The sequence below is a fragment of the Struthio camelus genome, chromosome Z (assembly GCF_040807025.1).
Source record: "Struthio camelus isolate bStrCam1 chromosome Z, bStrCam1.hap1, whole genome shotgun sequence".
Classification (NCBI taxonomy): domain Eukaryota; kingdom Metazoa; phylum Chordata; class Aves; order Struthioniformes; family Struthionidae; genus Struthio; species Struthio camelus.
Genome location: NC_090982.1, coordinates 2550208 through 2568309, shown reverse-complemented (window position 1 = coordinate 2568309; position 18102 = coordinate 2550208). Strand labels below are relative to the sequence as shown.

The window sequence follows — 18102 nt, the reverse complement described above, 5'->3', positions numbered from 1 at the left end:
AGTGTTGCTGCTGTTTCAAAATACATTTACCTCCATTGGATTTGTCCTTAAACTTCATTCGGCTGAGGAACATGGAGAGGGGTTATGTTTTTTCTGTGTGCATTGAGTCTTTCACTAGTGTTGTTTGTCATGGAAGGAGTGAATGGATCTGATACAAGTGGATGATGCTTGAGGTAATGATTCAGGTAAAATTCAAAACATTTGTTTCAGGTCATGCATGGAGAAGTGGCTGAATTGTGTCTGTTAAGGTTAGAAATCAGTAAGTTCTCCACTAGCTTTCCTTCCCCTAGTACAGAGACACAGTCAAGGGTAAAGCTGGCTAACGTATCTTGAAAAATCTCTTCTCGAGAATGAGTATTGTCATGGATACAGTTTCAACCGGAACTGTAAGAGCCGTGCACTGGTTACTGCTAAGTACTGGTTACTGTTGGCTCAAATGAACATGCCTTTGCTGCATGACAGCCTTTGGAGTACAAGGTACAATTAGGCCAGGTAAGGACGTATTACTCCAGCCTCCCCTTGTTTTACCAGCTTGAAGCATCTCCAGGGCGCATTTTTTGCCCACGCTTCCTGATGTTACAGCACCATTTAGCTTGGGCTGAGAAGCCTGTAACAAATTAAAAATAAATAAAAATTATTTTTACTTTGGGAAGCTATGTTGGTTTGGGGAAAGGGAGAGATTCAAATGACAGGTTAACTGTATGATGAAGAGGAGACAGTCATTGTATACAATACTTTCATGCTCTCAGGAGAGAGATGTGACTAACCCTAGTTTGGAAGTCAGACATTGATGTCGAGCTAGCTTCTTTATTGGAGACAGCTGGTACAGTGGCATTACCTGTCTGTATGTCTCTTGATAGGCGCATAGATGCTTTGGCTGAGTATTTTTACCCACTCTGAAATGTGGAGTGCATACTGCACTCTTTTCTCACAGCAGTGTGGACAGCTTTTGTTAGAAGGCTAGCATGATGGGCCTCCATCTTTTTTTGAACTGAGCTAATGCAAATTTGTTAGTGTACTCATTCATAGCTGTTCCCCCCTACCTGTCCCTCATTGGTAAGTGGCTGGGTGTAGCCAGTCCTTATCAGAACCATCTGTGTGCTGCAGTTTAATGGTGATACCAGGTGACAATGACATCCTCTAATGATAAATAAGTGTTGACACTTGTGTACAATGTGCAGAGACTTTGAGATCATACTGTACTGAGAAAGCCCTGCTGCATGTTAAAGATTCAAATGACACACTGGCGTTTTCCTGTTTGGTTATATCTGTTGATACTTTTAACTTTTATATAAGGAGATAATTGCCTGAATATTAACCTTCTCAGCAATAGAACAAAGAGGAGCTACATGCCTTTCCTTCTGTGCCTTTCCTCCCAGTAGTGGAAATTAGATATTTATTTATTTCTATTTCACAGCCCTGAAATGTAAAGGGAGAGCTTGAGAGGCGAGCCTGGTATGCAATGATGATCGTGTGCAGGGAGAGAATTCCTTTTCTCTTACAATTCTGTCCCTCACTGAGGGAGAGAAGGTGAAGTCAGAAAATTTGATAAAAATGTTTTAAAAAAAAAACATTGAGGAAAAATCTGTGAATAGCATAGCTTAGTCTACTAAGTATGTTAGGAATGAAAGAAAACTTGTTTTTCATATAGGTCTGTCACCATGGAAAGATGATAGTGTTTAATGATCCAAGAACATTCAGTAAATGCTTCTGTGTACTCTAGCATCTCTAATCTTTTCTTTTTTTTTTCTTTTTCTGTTTTTTTTTTTTTGAATATGCAAGGATGGAACAGTGTTCTTCAAATGAATGCAATAACAGAGAAGCATGGTTTTCAACAAATTAGATAAGTAGTTTTTGTTGTGCCTGGCTGTCTGTGTTGGCTGATTAGCTCAGTAATCTGTTAAACTTTTAAGAGATACTGGGCTGGGAGAGAGATCCAGGGCAGCTGCTGGTATGCTGCAATTATAAAGAAAGGACAAATGGGGAAGTACAAATAACTACAGGCTGGTTAATTTAAAGCAGTCCCAGGAAAAAAAGAATAGCTGATTCAGGGAGCAAAGGAGATAAAATAATTGCAGACAACCTGCTGTTGCAGAAAATAGCTCTTATGTGCATGACTCTCTTTTGTGAGATTCCAGGCATAGCTTGCGAAAGTAACCGCAGAGGTAAAATGTATCTGGTATTCAGGAAGCTTTGATTTGTAAACTTAAGAGTACTGACTACAGTTGAACCAAACAAACCCAAATTGGCGACAAGGCCTGCATCTTGAACAGTGACGTGGCTGACATTTGGAACGAATGCCCAAGGGAGAGTGACCGTTGCCAAATATCTCTGAATTTGAATTGGTAGATTTTTTTTTGCTGTCTGTTTTTGGGGGGAGGAAGGTGTTTTTTGTTTACATACTTTAATTAGGTAGATTTGGGGGCTCCAACAATGCTGCTTCTCACAAAGTAGACTGCAAGGGAGATGACTGATAGCCTGGGTTAGAATTTGGGGCAGCAGCCGCTCAATTCCTCCAGTATGGATAATAAGACATTCCTGGCTTCCATTTTTAGTGCTGGCCTGGGAGATGGTTACTGCTGTGGCAGAGGAGTGAGCATAGAGGAGTTTGAAAGACGTGTAGCAGTACATGTAAGACTGGCAGCTGCTGTATTTGTGTAAGAACAAATGTGAAACTTAACATTGACTCAAGGGACAGAAACACGTGATAGGACCACACCACGAGTAGAATGTGTTGAAGCCTTCTTGTGTGACTTTTCCATTTCTGGCATTGTGTGATGCGTGTAAATCCATGAAAGCAGTAATACTTGAGGGGAAGGATGTCCTGTGTGAAGGGATACTTTTATGATTTTTTGAGACTTAAATGCTTTTCTGCCTGTCTCTGGGGCTGAAGAACCTGGCAGATAGTAACCAATGTATTCCATTGCAGCAGCCGCTTAGGATTTAAGAACTGAGATTGCAGCAGACTTGTCCTTTAACAGATGATTGTTTTATAATGAGCAGCATTTTGCTCTAGCTCTGTGCAGCAGAGGTAGAACTGTGCAGCAGTTCTGGATATTTAGTGCAGCAGATGTTGCAAGTTGCAAGATCCTTTTCCACAGGAGAGAGTGTATCTAATGCTGTAGAAAAGAGCTTGGCTGTGAACAGGTGGAGCTGATCCAATGGGAAGGTACATAAATGTGTGGCAGCAACTGTTATCCTGTAAACTGTTCAAGGCAGCATAGTCTCTGGCTTGATTTCCAAAGGTCTGAAGTACAAGGGCTGTGTGTAAATCTTGCACCTCTGCAGGAAGAAAAACTTAGTTTCTGTGGGATCCACCTCAGCAGTGTGCTTCACAGAGATCTTGCTGCTAGCGAAGCTTAGGGGCTAAAGCCATCTGCCTTGAAAGCTTCCCCCCATTCTACATGAAACAAGTACCTTTCATGCATTGCAATACACTATGAAAATGTTGCTTGAGCTCTTCAGGTCTTAGAAAACTGTGCTTATGCGCCGTGGAACAATATTAATATCTGCATATGGTTAAAACCTTTCAGTAAACATTGTGAAGATGCCTTTTAGTAAACATTGTGAAGATGTTTGTCTTATTTTTGTATCTGGAAGGTCCAAACTGCTGTATATGATCATGCAAGTGAGAATAACTTCAGTGTAATTAACAAAATCTTGTAGGTGGTATTTCAGGATGCACTGAGAAGCACTTGAAAGCTGTCTGAGCTGTGTGGGGTTTTCTAGATCCAAATATGCACTTCCTAAAGATCTTGAGCTACAAACAGAACTCAGTGTCTTATTCCTACGTTTAATCCATTGCAGCAGAGTGTCAGGCTACTCCTTTTTACATCTAGTTCCACTGAGACAATCTTGCTCTGTGCTTGTTGTTTGCTTTGGCACAGGGCTCTGGCCCATGAGCAAAAGAGTTAGAGAACGAGGTGCTGGAGACCGCTGACCTTGTGAACCTTCAGGACTGGCCTGGGCGGGGCCATACATGAAGGCAGCAAACTGTTTTCCCTAGCAGTTCATGGTGCTGTATGATAAAGCAGTAGCTAGAAATGCATTCTTCCACATATGCGAGCTGCATATCAAGGGACTATCACAGTATTGAGACTGGGAAGATATTCAGTAATTATGTGGGCCTGTGGAGTCTTAGTGACTGTAGAGCTGTTCTGTGTAATGTGGTCACTGTTTGAAATGATAGGCTGTTGAATTACAAATCTGCCTGGCTTCTGCAGTAGAGAAGTTCTGCAGTGGCGCAGCTTGGACTCATCTCAGCTCTGGGAGTCATCCATATTTTCAGGCTGTTGCAGAGAGAAAGAGATGCAGCCAGGGGAAGACTATGTGGATGGAGTTTGAAGCAATTGCACACTTGTAGATTGAGTGGTGGTCTTCTGGAAGAGGTTATCATGTATATCCTCTTGGAGAAAACACCTGCAAAACACTGAAACAAAGTACCTTGGTTACTGGGTGCTAGTGAAAAGATTGACTTGCCCCTTTTGAACTCAGGTATGCTCATTGAATCGTTTATTGGGAAACTGTAGCTGAAGGCATTCCACACAACCTTGTTCTGAAAAAGGCTGATGCTGCTCTACAAATGTCCATAAGGGAACTGCATAGAGTAGTGGACCTTTGTCCCCATTCATCCTGCGAACTGTGTCTGATGTCTATGGACCATGTTCTGGTCCAATAAGCATGCTGCATGCTTACAGCACTGCTATTTTTTTCAGTTTTCCTCTCTCTTGCTTATCAGAAGAGCATTTGAGACCATGTTTCTGTACTGGGCTATCTTCCCGAAACCAACAGCTCCACACTGCTGCTAGGGACACAGGCTCTGAGCTGTTATGTGCTTAACTTCTGGGCCTGTTACGTTGTACAAAGCGCTTTTTTCCTTTGGACTGAGAGTTTGAGAAATACAGAGTGTTAGGTCTGAGATCGAAAGTTCTACGCGAAAGCTTGAAAGAGAAGGGACAAGATTTTTTTCCTAAAACTGCTTGCTATTTCTGTCTTTCCTTGTATTGTTCGGCTATAATCTGTTGGTTTCACCTCTAACCATAGACACCTTCATCTTAATTTTTGTACCCGTGACCTGCTCCTGGATGACATGAACCTTTGTATCCACAAAGTCAAGTTTTGAAATAGTTATCAAAATAAATTTGGCAATGTCTGAAACAGGCATCCGAGGTTCAGCCTTGCTAACCACTGTTTTCAATTCAATTCTAGCTGGAAAAAAACCCCAAAACCTACTTGTGGCTACAGTGGCCTGCAAGGACTCAGGCTGTTTTTCATTGGAGGTGTGGAGGCCAGTTTAAAGTGAATTGCTTGTTAATATTTGACTCTTAAAAAAAATCACTGTGTTCTGGTTGATGTGGATGAAAAACTTCAGAATTTCTCTGTATCTATAGCTGAATTCCATATGTTGATGCCAAACAGTAACCTGTTTGCAACTCCTAAATCTCTTTTATTTTATGATGTGTTTTTCTTAAGGCCTTATCCTTTGACTCTGTCTCAAAGGCTTTTTTTTCCCCCCTTTTCTTAAATTTTCTCCATGTGACTTTGCAAAAACCCGGATAACTGAATTTCCAGTTATTCTAATCCCAAAGATGTGCAAGCTTTTCACAAGCTTCATTTGCAGGATCACTGAGATGGGTGTCAGCCACTTCCAGTTCATAATGTGGCAGTAGTTTAGGAGCACTGCCGACCGAGCAAGGGCTCTTGCAGCAAGCTGCAGAAGGAGTGTGTGTGGGCAGAATCTGTCTGGAATTCAGATCTTTCTGTTCTTTTGAGAGCCTTTAGGATCTATTTTCATCATTTGTGTTTTAAAAAACTGTAAAATCCAAAACAACAAAAGATAGTCTTAATCTTTAAAGAAGTGTCATAACAGTGATCCTTAAAAACACATTGAGGGTAATATATAAAGTGTGAATGAGATAGAAGTGGGTTCTGAATTTACATTAACACTGGCCATAGCTGTGCTGCAGATTGTGTGGCTAGTTTCTGTGTATGGACCTTATAAAGATTGTTAGATTGTAGCTTGGTGAGTCACAGAAAGTTCATATTATGGAAGACTTTGCATCTGAATGGATCCTGTCAGGTGACGTTTGAGTGGTCTCTTTCTTTAAAGCAAGTGCTACCCTTTCAAATACAGTCTCTGTCTCTAGTTTCAAACAGTATTCAGCCAACAAATTTTGGCCGTTTCTTCCCTGCAATTCTGCTTGCTATGGGTGCAAAAGGAGTAAATACGTGCTTAGTGTGAATCCTGTCAATCAAGGAGAAAGCATTAGTCCACTGAGGTTCAGCTTACTCTGGCAACTGTGATCTGTTGCTACCTCATAACTTACTTGTACTTCAGACTTCATGGACATTGCTCTGCCTTAAGCCTCCGTGTTCTATCATCAGTTTCCAGTGTTCCTGTCTGCTCTCCCATCCCCTGAGATGTCTGCACTACAGAAATAAGCTGGTTAGCCATAGTGCTTGGCATGACTGCCAAGCCAGAGATCTGCAGGAGATCTTGAAGAATGAAGTCCCCCTGCAGGCAGTTTAAAACTTGAAATCCATCTGAGAAGTTTGCTGCATCTAACAGCCATAAATCTCTGGCAAAAGCTGTGCAAAATTACTGAAATTATAGCAGTAACAAAGGGCATGAGCGGCACGATTCTCTAAATCCTGGCAGTTATTTTTCTATTCAGAGAATTGAACAAGTGACTCGGAGATGGATAAGGACCAGAGGCTTCAACCCTGAAGAGACTATCAACTGCCAAATGCTCTAAAGTTGTGGTAGGAAGGCTGAAAGCTACCAAGAGTGCTTATTGCATTCTTTCTCAGGAAGAGACAGGTGTCCTTCATGCTACAGGCTTTCATTTTTCTCCCTCACCATGAAGTTGCACAGGGAAAGTTCCAGTGGGGGACTTGTGGAGGTCTTTGGCTAGGGGCTGAAGCTCCTGACAGTCATGCGTGACACCACTCTGCAAATCACTAGAGAAGGTTGGATGGTTGATTTGGCCCATACTTCATTGTGATGCTATGCGTATTGAAAGGTGAATGGATGATCATCATAGCATGATTCAGCATTCACTGACTTGCACAGGTGTTGCTGACAGATTTCCAGCTGACATTCAGAGATGCATGGGAGGGCACATGTGTGCTGTTGTGTTGGTCTTGCTCCACTGGTGGTGAGTGCTTGATGATGTGGGACACTGAAGTCATTTTAGCTGCTGATCTGGCATGGAGGAACAGATTCAGAAATATGCAGTGCAGGGAGGAGAAATCAAGTGTAGGGGAAATCTGTGTTAGAGCCCTGAGCTGTGGTGTAGGGGGGTGGGTTTATCCTATGACTGTTCTTCTCTAGCTGAGTACAGACTAAGTGCTGAGCTCTAACGCATGTCTGGGTCTTGGAACAGACACGAGTAAAGCAGCAGAGTGAAGGAGATGCTGAACCTCAACTGGGGAGTTTGGGAGTGACTTTCCACCTAGGATAATGCAACGCTGTGAGCCCTGAGCTGTGCAGAGGTACAAGCTAACTGTATAAAGTTTGCCATCAGCATTATGTTTTGGGGAAAATTCTGTGTGGGGCTGTGCTTGCTTGCTTTTTGGCGCTGAGTGTGGAGAAGCCAGATGTTGCTGGCGGACTTGGACTTTCTTGACGTACCCAGGTTGCTATATTGTTCTTCCAGTTATGGCATAGCATCGTAGAGTGGCTCTGCTATAGCTTCTCCAGGATTGCTGTCACTCTGGAGTTTGCAGAGCATCTTCTGTGTTAGAGAAGTCCACATGCTAGTGCTGCTGCAGGGAAGGAGGAAGAGAACAGGAGCTGCTTCTGATGGCAGCTGGAGGTAAGACTGAAATACCCTGATTTCAGAAGTTGCCAGCTGTGTGCAGACCACTGGCCAGGACAGCAGAATGCTGACTGTGCTCCTCTCAGCCAGAGTGGTAGGCTGGGACTGCTTACCTGAGCTTCCCTGAGCAGGCAGAAGGGTCCCCCTGCCCTTCCCGAGCTCTCTAGTGCAGAAGCAGGAGCCGTGTGGCTCTATAGCTGCTCAGCAAGTTGTTGCCTTGTCTTTGAGAGGTCAGGTGGGGTTGAGGATTGCCCCTGGAAGCATCACTGCCTGTGGTAGCCATCCAGGTCCTAGCAGTGGAATGCCTTTTGCCAGCTTGCCTTTTTGAAGTGTGTTTTGCAGTTGCTCTGCAAAAATTCACTGCTTTATCTGTCTCTGTTGACTTCTGTCAGAGTGTATGCTCCGAAATGCCTGCTAGGGAAGAGGGTGGAAAACTCTATTATTGTTATGTGTCTTTGGCAATTCTATAGTGACGATTTTGGCCTGGTTCCAGCAGCTGACAGCTGCATGGGAACAGCAGTGAATCCTGCATGCTGTAGTCACAGCGTAGATTTCTGTAGATTTTCGTGTCAGGACTCATGTAGATTTTCATGGGGACCCTGGAGCATTCCCTGCTAAAACTCAGCTTGCACCCAGAAACAGGCATTGGTTGACCAAAAGTATTAGATGAATGAATAATCGTAGTAATGAGATACGTCCCTATGAATACACTTTTGTTCATCATTGTGCTTTTATGTTGAGCTAGGAATTCTAATTAAAGTCTGCAGACTGATAAAATTAATAAATGACAAGACAAGAAGGTATAGCATTTAACCTCAGAAGGTAGCAGCACAATCTGCAGAAGGCTAAAAGTAGCCTCTATGTAATGAAAGAGGGGGGGGGAAAAAAAAAAGATATCTACCTAAAGTGAATGTAGTGTTGGAGTATGCACAGATAGCAAAAGAAAGCAGGAGAAAAGGGTCAAAACGCAAAAATTGCACCTGATCGCGCTCAGATTTATTGGCTTACTGTATGGGTTCCAATTTTAAATGCAAGTGAAAAAATGCCTGGTGGATATCACATATTGCCTACAGAAGGATTTTTTTCTAAATTATTGAGCTAGGTGCAGAGCAGGAATCCGAGGAGATGTGTAGGGCTGTCAGTCAGTATTGCACTTGTATGTCTTCTGTCTCCACTGCACCTGAAATACCTGTGAATGGAATCTAAATGCATACTTAATCACATCCTCTGATGTACACATCTTCCTTCTGATCTCAGGCTGTTGCTGTGTTATACCAGTTACACTCATCTGTTTCATTTACATAGATTTTTGCCTCAAATTTAGTATTTCTTGTTACATATGTTGAAAAGATTTGTTGAAAAGATTTGTAAGCTTTTGAAATCTACATAATATGGGAGTGGAGGTGTATGTGTGTATATATATGTGTATAATACATATGCGTACTGCTCAAAGGCTGTGGAATTCCTATTCTTGCAGACTTTCAGTACTGAAGAACCTGGTCTAGCCTTGTCATTAGCCCTGCTTTAAGCAGGAGGGTGGTTTAAATATCTTCAGGGGTCTCATTGAACTTAAGGCTTTTTGTGACTCTGAAGTTCAGAAACTGCCATGGTGCCTGAGCATTGCCAACAGACTTTTATTTGTGTTAATATTGTGTATTCCTATAAGGATATTAATTCAGGATCTAAGGTATAGCTCTGTCAAGCTGGAGTCTCTTTCCTATTCCATACAGGAATCTTTGCATTAAGTGACTGTGAAGTTAATCAGACACTTTCTTCTGAAAAGGCAAAGGGGAACGAGTAGGGTTAGTTCAGGTCAAGTGCATGTGCGTGCAGTTGGGCATGGCTTGGTGAGTCAATGAGTGGGAGTGAAATTGTGAAGACACTAAAGCAGGGCTGAATGGTGGTGTTGATCAGCAGGAAGGAGAGGACTGTACCTACCTCCATAGAGAGTCTTCTGAATTTTCAAGTGGGTATATGCAGCAGATACCAGAGTTAAATACACGCACGCTAAAATACTGAGACCCTAGACATAGAATTGTGTAATGCTCTTTTCTGTCTGTTTCTAGATTTGGGCCACCATAAATCCAGCTTGCTTATTGTTATGTGACAGCCCAGATCTTATCTCTATCTGCAGCCCCCCCTCCAAAACTGCTCAGGTAAGGGAAAAGGTCTGCCTTGCAATTATTTACCCATCCAACTGTTGCAAACAAACTCTGTTAGCATTAAGACTGTTCTAATGTAAAATGTACGTGGAAGCGAAACCTTCTGTAGACAGAATAAAGTTAAGCAGTTTGTGGTTTAAAGGGCTTTTTAACTCTAAAGCAAAGGTAGGTGCAGTAACTCATGTAAGAACTTTTGTTGGGACTTAAGTAAATGGCTTTTAGCCTGGTGACTATGGAAGACTAGAAAGGAAAATGTGAATTAAGGTTCTTAGTGATTTCCCCCCCGCCCCCCTCCCCCCCCCCCCCCCAAATAATCTAACTTTAAAGGCGAGGCAGATGTTCTAATGAACAAATAGGTGGATGGTAATGGCTGTGGGACTTGTGGCCAGACTAATTGTCTGACATGCAGCAGTTTTGGAAAGTCAGCTAGTTTCCAAAAAGCAGAGAAGGCCAGGCTCTTTTCGATTGTATAAGCACATTTTGATAATGAGGAAGTAGCAAAGTATGTACAACTGTTCTTGGGGAGCAGCAAGAGCAGGGCTGCTCCACAAGGAATCACAAGCCAGGAACTAAGGCTAATCACAGCACAGGCCAGGCAGTGAGCTCACCAACAGGGCAAGTCCCTTGAGGTCTGAGCACAGCCGGGTTGGTCATAGTGATGGGGACTTAAGGCAAAGTGATGTATGTTATCAGCAATGTTAATAAGTGTCACATGATGGAAAGATCGTGGATTTGATCTCCATGATAGACTTTATGGTGTCAAGAAATATGAATTCTGAATAGAAGTTAGAAAAACCTGAATAGCAGCTCTGAGAAAAAACTTATTGTGGACTGTAGATGATTCATGTGTTTGCAGATCTTGCAAGTCATGTCTGGAAAACTATTTATGTATATTTTTATGCCAGCCTGATTCAAATGCAGGATATGGCATGTATAATAATGTTACTGAACCTTCTAAAAAGCTATTTCCAAGTTCACACTTTGAACTGAAATTATCCAAAAAAAAAAAAAACCCAGCAGCAACAAAACAGAAACAAACCTCCCCCAAACCAGGATTCTGGTTGGTTGATATCAGTCAGCACCAATACATTTTTGGATTCCAGTTAAACCTCTATTGTCTGTGGGGGGAGTGTTTTGGTTTTGGTGTTTTTTTTGTTTGTTTGTTTCATTTTTTGCTTATTGTATGAGGATGGTACTGGTGACAGGATTTCAAAAGTTGTGTGGGAATGTGGGAGACTTGACGGTGACTTGGGTAGCTTTCTATTCTCAACAAAGTGTAACGCACTTTAAACTTATTTCACCAAGTTTTCTGGTAAAAAGAGACAGGTAACACGAACTTTGTAAGATCTGCAGATTTGGGTTCTTTTTGCTGACTGTGACGGAATGTCAGCGTGCCAGCAGGTGGACTGTCTGCCTCTTTTTGCATGATGCTAGGATAAGCTGTGATGACAAGACTTAAGTACACTGGCCTGCTAGTCACAACATGAAGACCTTTTGGTTTCTCCTTATTTTTCTTGATTGTTGACTGTGTATGCTAAGTGAAACCATTGAAATGTTCCCGTAATTCATGCCTTCACCACTGAACAATGTGCAACTCAAGTCAGGAATTTACGGTTGGATATCTTAAAAAGTTCCTCTGGCATTTTTTCTGCGGCTGTAAAACTGTCATAAGCAGGCTCACAGCGAACAGGGGTACCTTATAGCTCCGCAGTGCGACAGCAACATTGTTCGTTTCTGTTCTGTCCTGTCCTGTGTAGCTGTCTGTGGGACATATAGCTAACTGAGTAAGAGAGCACATCAGTGTGTTTAAAGGAAAACCTTGCACACAGGGGGATGGGCAAAGCTGGTATTATTGGCTGAAGTCAGTTTACTGGTCTGGTTTGCAGCAGCACATCTCTGCTGAGGGAACTGAAACCCTTCTCCTGTGATGGGCATGAAACAGGGACCAAACTCCAATCTGTGTAGTTGAGGAATTGGCTTGGTAGCTTTTCTTTTTTAAGAGATGACGTGTGGTTAGCTCTTCTGTAGTTATGTGGTGTTAGCGATAGTATTTGGTGCAGCTTCAAAGATGTTACAGAAACTTTGGTAGAACTGCTAGCTTTCACGGAATTTGTAAGCAAGACTCTTTTTTCAGGTGGCTAAGTAACAACCCAGATCTGCCACATGCTCACCTTTACTACCAAAACAGCTTTCCTGGTGGTGTTTATGGTCTTCTAAATGCTACACAGTTTAAAAGTACTGCAGACGGCAAGAGCCTTTAGCACTTCTTAAACATGCAGACTACACTGTTATGAAGTGCAAGATGACTTTCCAGTTTTTTTGTATGCAGTTTGATCACCGGCTGAAACTAAATGCTTGGAAAGAAGGAGCAGCTGCAGCAGACAGGTAGGAATGTTATACACATTTTAAGGAAAGATGACTTGTTATTTAGCATGTCAACTGCAGAAATCTTGCAAGGAATATGACCTGTCACCTCTTGGCTTTGCTTTGCTGTTCTAGTAGTGAAGCAGCACAGCAGCTCTCTTTAAAGCAGAGTTCACAGTCTCTGCGTTCAAAAGAGTTTTGTAAGAACCAGTGAGGCATTAAAAACTACTTAAGCCGGGAATCCCTTTTCTTGTGCTCCTGTTACGAGAAAACAGGACAAAAGCAGCATGATGTGGGTGCACGGAGTGGGTTATTTACCTGCTCTGGTGCCGTAGAATGGGTTTCTGTAGGACAGGAATCAGCAGTCTGGATTGCAGGACAGCACAGTCCACTCTAACAATCTTGCCTTCTCTGAAGAGATAAAAACGTAGGTCTTTGATAGTAGCCCTTGGCAAATGCAGCCTTGTGAGACATGAATTTGGACTAGGTACAGCAGCCTGAAGCCTCCTGAGTATTCCCTAATAGCTGTGATTCCTTGTAACAGGAGTAGCCCATGTGAAAGGTGGCTGGATCTAGCCTAGGGAAGAGGCAAATTAACTGTGTCCTGCTCCAAGGTCTGCCCCTTTGTGTGGATTCCCTTTCTCGCTCTAAGGTCTGCCCTTTTGCGTGAATTCCCTTTCTAGCCAACAGTTACTTTTCCTCGGCATGTTGTGACCCCTTTAATCATATCTGGGGTGAATGTGGAAGAACCTGGGTAGCCTGAAAAGCTGAGACATCTAGGAGTGGCGCATTGGTGGACAGTGGATGGCATCTACTTCCTTCTTCTGTCCTGTGTTTGCCAGTCAGTTTGCCAGTCAGCGAAGGATCCATTTGGAATCCAGTGGAACAAGTTTAGCCATTTGCCTTGGAAGTGCACTTAACCCAACATGTGGGAAGGGCACTGCATGCAGACCTCACGCTAGGATCTCCTGTACTTGGCTGTGGCCTTTGGACCAAGGAAAACAAACAGCTGACTGAAACCAATTCGCTGGGCAATGGCAGAAAGGTTCTTGGGGAAGACCCACAACACTTACCTGGAGCACTGGCAAGTCCCAGTGAGCAGGGAGGCGCTGTGATTATCATATGGAGAGGCCTAGTCATGATTAGCAAAACCCCATTGCAGCACCTATAAGACATATCCTTGGTGAACAGGCTCATGAATAGGCTAGCCAGGTAAGGGTGGCTAGCCTGTACTTTGTGAAGTTGACATGAGGGGGCACAACAGCAATGTATTCATACCCAGTGACAGGCCCTACAAATGTCTGGTTTACTCTGTGTATCATGACTGGACAACTCTTGGGCTCAGAACCTCGTAGTTAATCAAAGCACTTTGTTGCAGTGACAAAGTCTGCACAGGTTACCTGAATAACTGGAGCATGTTCTGTCTAGTTCACTGTTGGCATCACTGAGAAAGCGTAGTTCAAAAGTTGCCTGTCATGTCAAAAGTGTTTGTCATATCAGTGTTTATTTTTTTGCAGCCCAGAGGATGCTTGCATGCTCTGGAGATGTGGCTTCAGATGGGTGGCCAGCTAGCTGCTTGGATTTGTCTTTGAAGCTGCCTTTGGTAGGGACATGTTCTGGCACCAGGCTCGTGAGGGGGCAATAGGTCTGTGCAGTGATGCTTGCTGGCAGGTCCTACTCAGGAGTCAGCTTCTCCTAGCATTAGTGCTGCAAAATGCACATTCCCTCAATTGTGATGTGCTGTGAGGCCGCCGGCTGCTTCTTAACCACGGACAAACACAAACCTAATGGAGATAGGCTTGCAATATGAGCTTGTTAAGGCAAAGGTCACTTATGGGATGAGGGTGTGAAAACTTGCATAGTGGGACCTCCTTTTCTGCCTGGGATCTCTGCAAACAGTAGAAATAGTCTTCCATAATGGGACTGTGAAAATGAGTTTAGATATTTACAGTAGGCATGTTACATTAGAACTAATGAACGTTTGAGGCTTTCAAGCCTTTTTGAGTGAAGGCTTCTTTTTTGAAGAAGTGGAAAAGCTTGAGACTTCTCAGAAGTGGGGAATTTGCAGGTGTCAGCAAGTATAGAAGAAATCCAATGATAGCATTTGTCAGCTGCTTTATCTAGGCTGAGAATTTGAAAATTTTAATGTAAATGGAAATGCTAACAGTTACCTGGGAAGCTTTCTGGCAGTTCAGAGCTGTAGAGCTACCTTTTATTAGGAAATAAAGATATAAAGCTCCAGGAAGGGAAGCAGATTGTTATTTCTGCCTGAATGAGTTTGGAAAAGAGAGCTTGGGGTTGGTGGGGTGTTGTGAGTGGAGGGGTTTGATCAATCTGACAAATGTGTTAGGTGACCTGTTTGGAAACACAGTATGATGAGCAGTACAGAATTTCATAGTGATTGTGATATTATTATGCATCTGGAGGGGAGGAGTTTGTACCCAATGTCTGAGCGAAGGGAGACTTTCGTTCCAGGGAATAGCATAGCTAGAAGATTTCCAGACTTTAACCTGCTACAGATTCAAAGACTAAGAATCTGTCCAAAGAATATGGATCTTCTAGTAGGTTTCTGTCCTTCTACAAATCATTTAGTTCTGCTGTTAGAAAGCAGTGTTTGTTTTGTTAGACGACTACTGAACAGCGAGTTAGTCATTTTAGTCCTTTTGTTAGGTATCGTGACCTCTTATGTTACCATTAAGTTTAAGGCAAATCAGTCTTTGATTTATCCTGTTTGGTAGCATTTTGTATGTATAATTTCTCTCCTAGTGTATTTTTGGCAAATGGAGAAGAACAAATATCAAATAACTATACACGTTGGGCCGTTTTCTCTTTCATGTTTTAGTACAGTTGTGCTAAAGACTGACAACTGTTAGGTGTAACCATCTGTAGTAGGAGAGCGGCAGGGAGCTTATGATGCAGCCCTGTCAAGAACTGATGGACGGTATCAGAAAACTAAACCAATAGCAGTTCAGCTACAGGGCTTTTGGAGATAAACCTGTTCTTGTGACTAGGAGAAATTGGTGTTGCATGATGCACTTTGTTGTCTTTGTGTTAAGTGTGTACAGCCACTGATACTTCTCTGACAGTATGGTTGATTGCTACTTGGGTATGTGTTGCCAGAGACAGAGGGAGGGAGCGATTTTCCTTTGATTTAGCTGTTATTCACAATAATGAGACAATCATTTCAATTGTTATGTGAAAGAAAGGATTATTTTTTGTCCCTCTATTGTCCTCATCAGTCTGATGGTTTCCTGTTGAAGGGAAGCTTTTAAGCACTTTAAATTATGAGTGGAGGAAAACACCCTTGATCTATAATTAAAACATCATCCCAAGATAGTGTGGGATTACAGTTGTTAACCTGTGACCGTAGGACAATGAAGGCTTGCTCTGACATTTTAGGTCTGTATGTTCTGTGAAGACAAATGCAACTTCCTGGGGCTCCTCCCAACCTGAATTTTTCTGTGATTCCGTGCGCATCGTGATTTGAAGAAATGGGACAGAAGTTTCCTTCTGCTTTCTCTTCTTCAGGCTCTTTGGTTGCCTGTGGTGCTCTTCGGCCTGTTCTGTATTGCATCTCTGCATCTCTAGAAACCAAGATTATCTCAGCCTGTTCAGTCATATGATGATTTTTCATGGGGCAATGGAAGGTGGTAATGCAGGGTAAGAGGTGAGCTTTTCTGTTCTTCAGTATTTCTGGTCTCCTAATGGAGGAAGGGAACTTATTCTTCTGAGATCATTTATTCACTACCTTTTATTGTCTAGTTTCACTAAACACAGGTAAGTGCAATGCTCCTTCAAGGGAAAGGATAGCACAGGCTGATCCAAGAAAATAAGCTTTAAGCAAAATCTTGTTTTGTGGCTTGTTGCTTTCCAAGAAAGAATTAAAATTATACATTTTTTTTTATTGATGCAGTGAAAGGAACAGCCTATGAGTATCTCATTGGAGAATTTTACCATTATTTTCTGTTGTAGCTTATCTAAAAAGGTAGAGACAATTTGCAAATGAAAGCATGCTTTTTTTGCCAAAGACAGACAAACAAAGACAAACTACCCAGGATGGAATATGCTGAGTAATTAGATCTTTGTCATTTGCCAGTCACAAGTATTGCATATTTTGTGCTACTCGGAAAACTTTCTGAAATAAAGACTGCCTTTGTGAAGTCTCTGGTTTGATGAACAGGAGCAAGCATACTTTTATTTCAGCACCAGTAAGTAGCTGATGTATGGCAGCTGTGAGTTTGTCTGAACCCAGATTGCACTTTGAAGATGGGATAGGATGCAGCTATGTGAAACTTTGGATTGTTTGTTTCTTTGTTTGTTTTTGGTGTGTGGCTTCCTTCTGGTTCACAGATCTCAGTGGCAGTTCCAGTAACAATTACTTTCCTGTCTTTCAGGTCTTGATACCAGATGACTACTCAGATCCGTTTGATGCCAAAAGTGAGTTGAACAAAATGGGGAAAGGGGAGAACACTGGCTATATGGAACCCTATGAAGCCCAGAGAATAATGACTGGTAAGAGAAGAGAATTGCGCATGTGCGTATGTGAAGTTTAATTGCATGGCAGTTCCCATGCAAATTACAACAAGGACAGAAATGTCCTTGGGCGGGTGGACCTGTGTTTTTGAAGATGCTCAGTCAGTAGTAAATGCCATGTAGGACTGTGTCTGCCTTGGCACCTAAATAGTCCTCTGGATCTAGCAGTTGAGTATAGATGGCTTGGACTGTGCTGGAGGAAGATGACAGTGAGAGCTGGAGTGTGCATGGCCCTGCTTGGCAGTGGGAAGGCTGTCACCTGTGTACATAGCAGGGATGGCTGAAGCGTAACACTGTACTGGTTCACTTTAAAGCAATTAGTCTGTTTGCTTGTGACCTTATTTCTCCATCTAATTTCAGCTTCTTAGTCCTCCCTGTAGTGGAGGAGGGCTGCAAAGCTACGTCATCATGTTGCTTTCTTCCTTGATTCTCTGGTGCTCTGTTCTTCTGTATCTGTGGACAAAACAGGACCTTTTTGGATGCCTTTAAGCCTTTAACTGCTATTCTTTGTAGCCTGCTTCCTTTGTTGTCATGTAGGGAGGTGGCTTATGGCAGTAGTGTTCTAAGAATTTGGACTGCTGAACACCCCTTGTCCTCTCATTATATGAGATGTATAATGTAATTATTATCCATGCTTTTTCCTCATATGATCTGCATCCATTTCCTACACATTAGCTTTGCAGTCCGCAAGCTTTTCTGGGGGCCTGGGGCCATATCTTCTGTGCATTTACAAATATTTGACTCAGGCGGCGCATACCTTTGTGCAGGATAAGTGGTGCATTTCTCAGATGTACAGTAGGTCCTTTTATTCTCACTATGTGCTGAAGATCACAATTAGTCCTTCTGTTGTGCCCAGTTAAGTTGTTTGTATGCTTCTCTTTTCTCTCAGGGACTCCTGCTTTGGCCCCTCAGGAAAGAGTAATCAGTGGGTGAAGATAAGGCAGTCCAAGGCAGGTGTTCCTACTTTTCTTTTTTTAAAGACCAAGTCTGAAGAAAGGCATAGGAAATGACCTGTAGACTACCTTGTTTGGAAGCTTTCAGTATCTTATAGAGGGATTGGGGGCGCTAATTTCTTGTTGGTGTAAATCTCATCTTGGCTGAGGAATCTTTTGAGTAATGTGTTGGTTTGAATGGATTCTCGCTACTTACACAGCTATGATGAAAGCATTTTTTTCCGCAGGAGAAATGTATAGTGAGCACTTGTAATTTTAGCTTTGAAGTTG

At 42.5% G+C, this 18102-nt stretch overlaps 1 protein-coding gene across 6 annotated transcripts in view; it reads left to right on the top strand.

Annotated features, from left to right (window-relative positions):
- The window catches only part of SHB (SH2 domain containing adaptor protein B), a 73092-nt gene that overhangs the window by 3864 nt on the left and 51126 nt on the right, over positions 1–18102 (top strand). For 4 of the 6 annotated variants that reach the window (XR_011137895.1, XM_068928256.1, XM_068928253.1 and 1 more), the window contains exons 2-3: positions 9887–9976; positions 16741–16858. Coding sequence is in view for 5 of the 6 variants with exons in the window: in XM_068928256.1 (XP_068784357.1) it covers positions 9887–9976; positions 16741–16858 (208 nt within the window). In the remaining variant the exon portion in view is untranslated. The remainder of the gene's footprint in view (positions 1–9886; positions 9977–16740; positions 16859–18102) is intronic. The other 2 variants (XM_068928255.1, XM_068928254.1) reach the window with 1 other exon arrangement.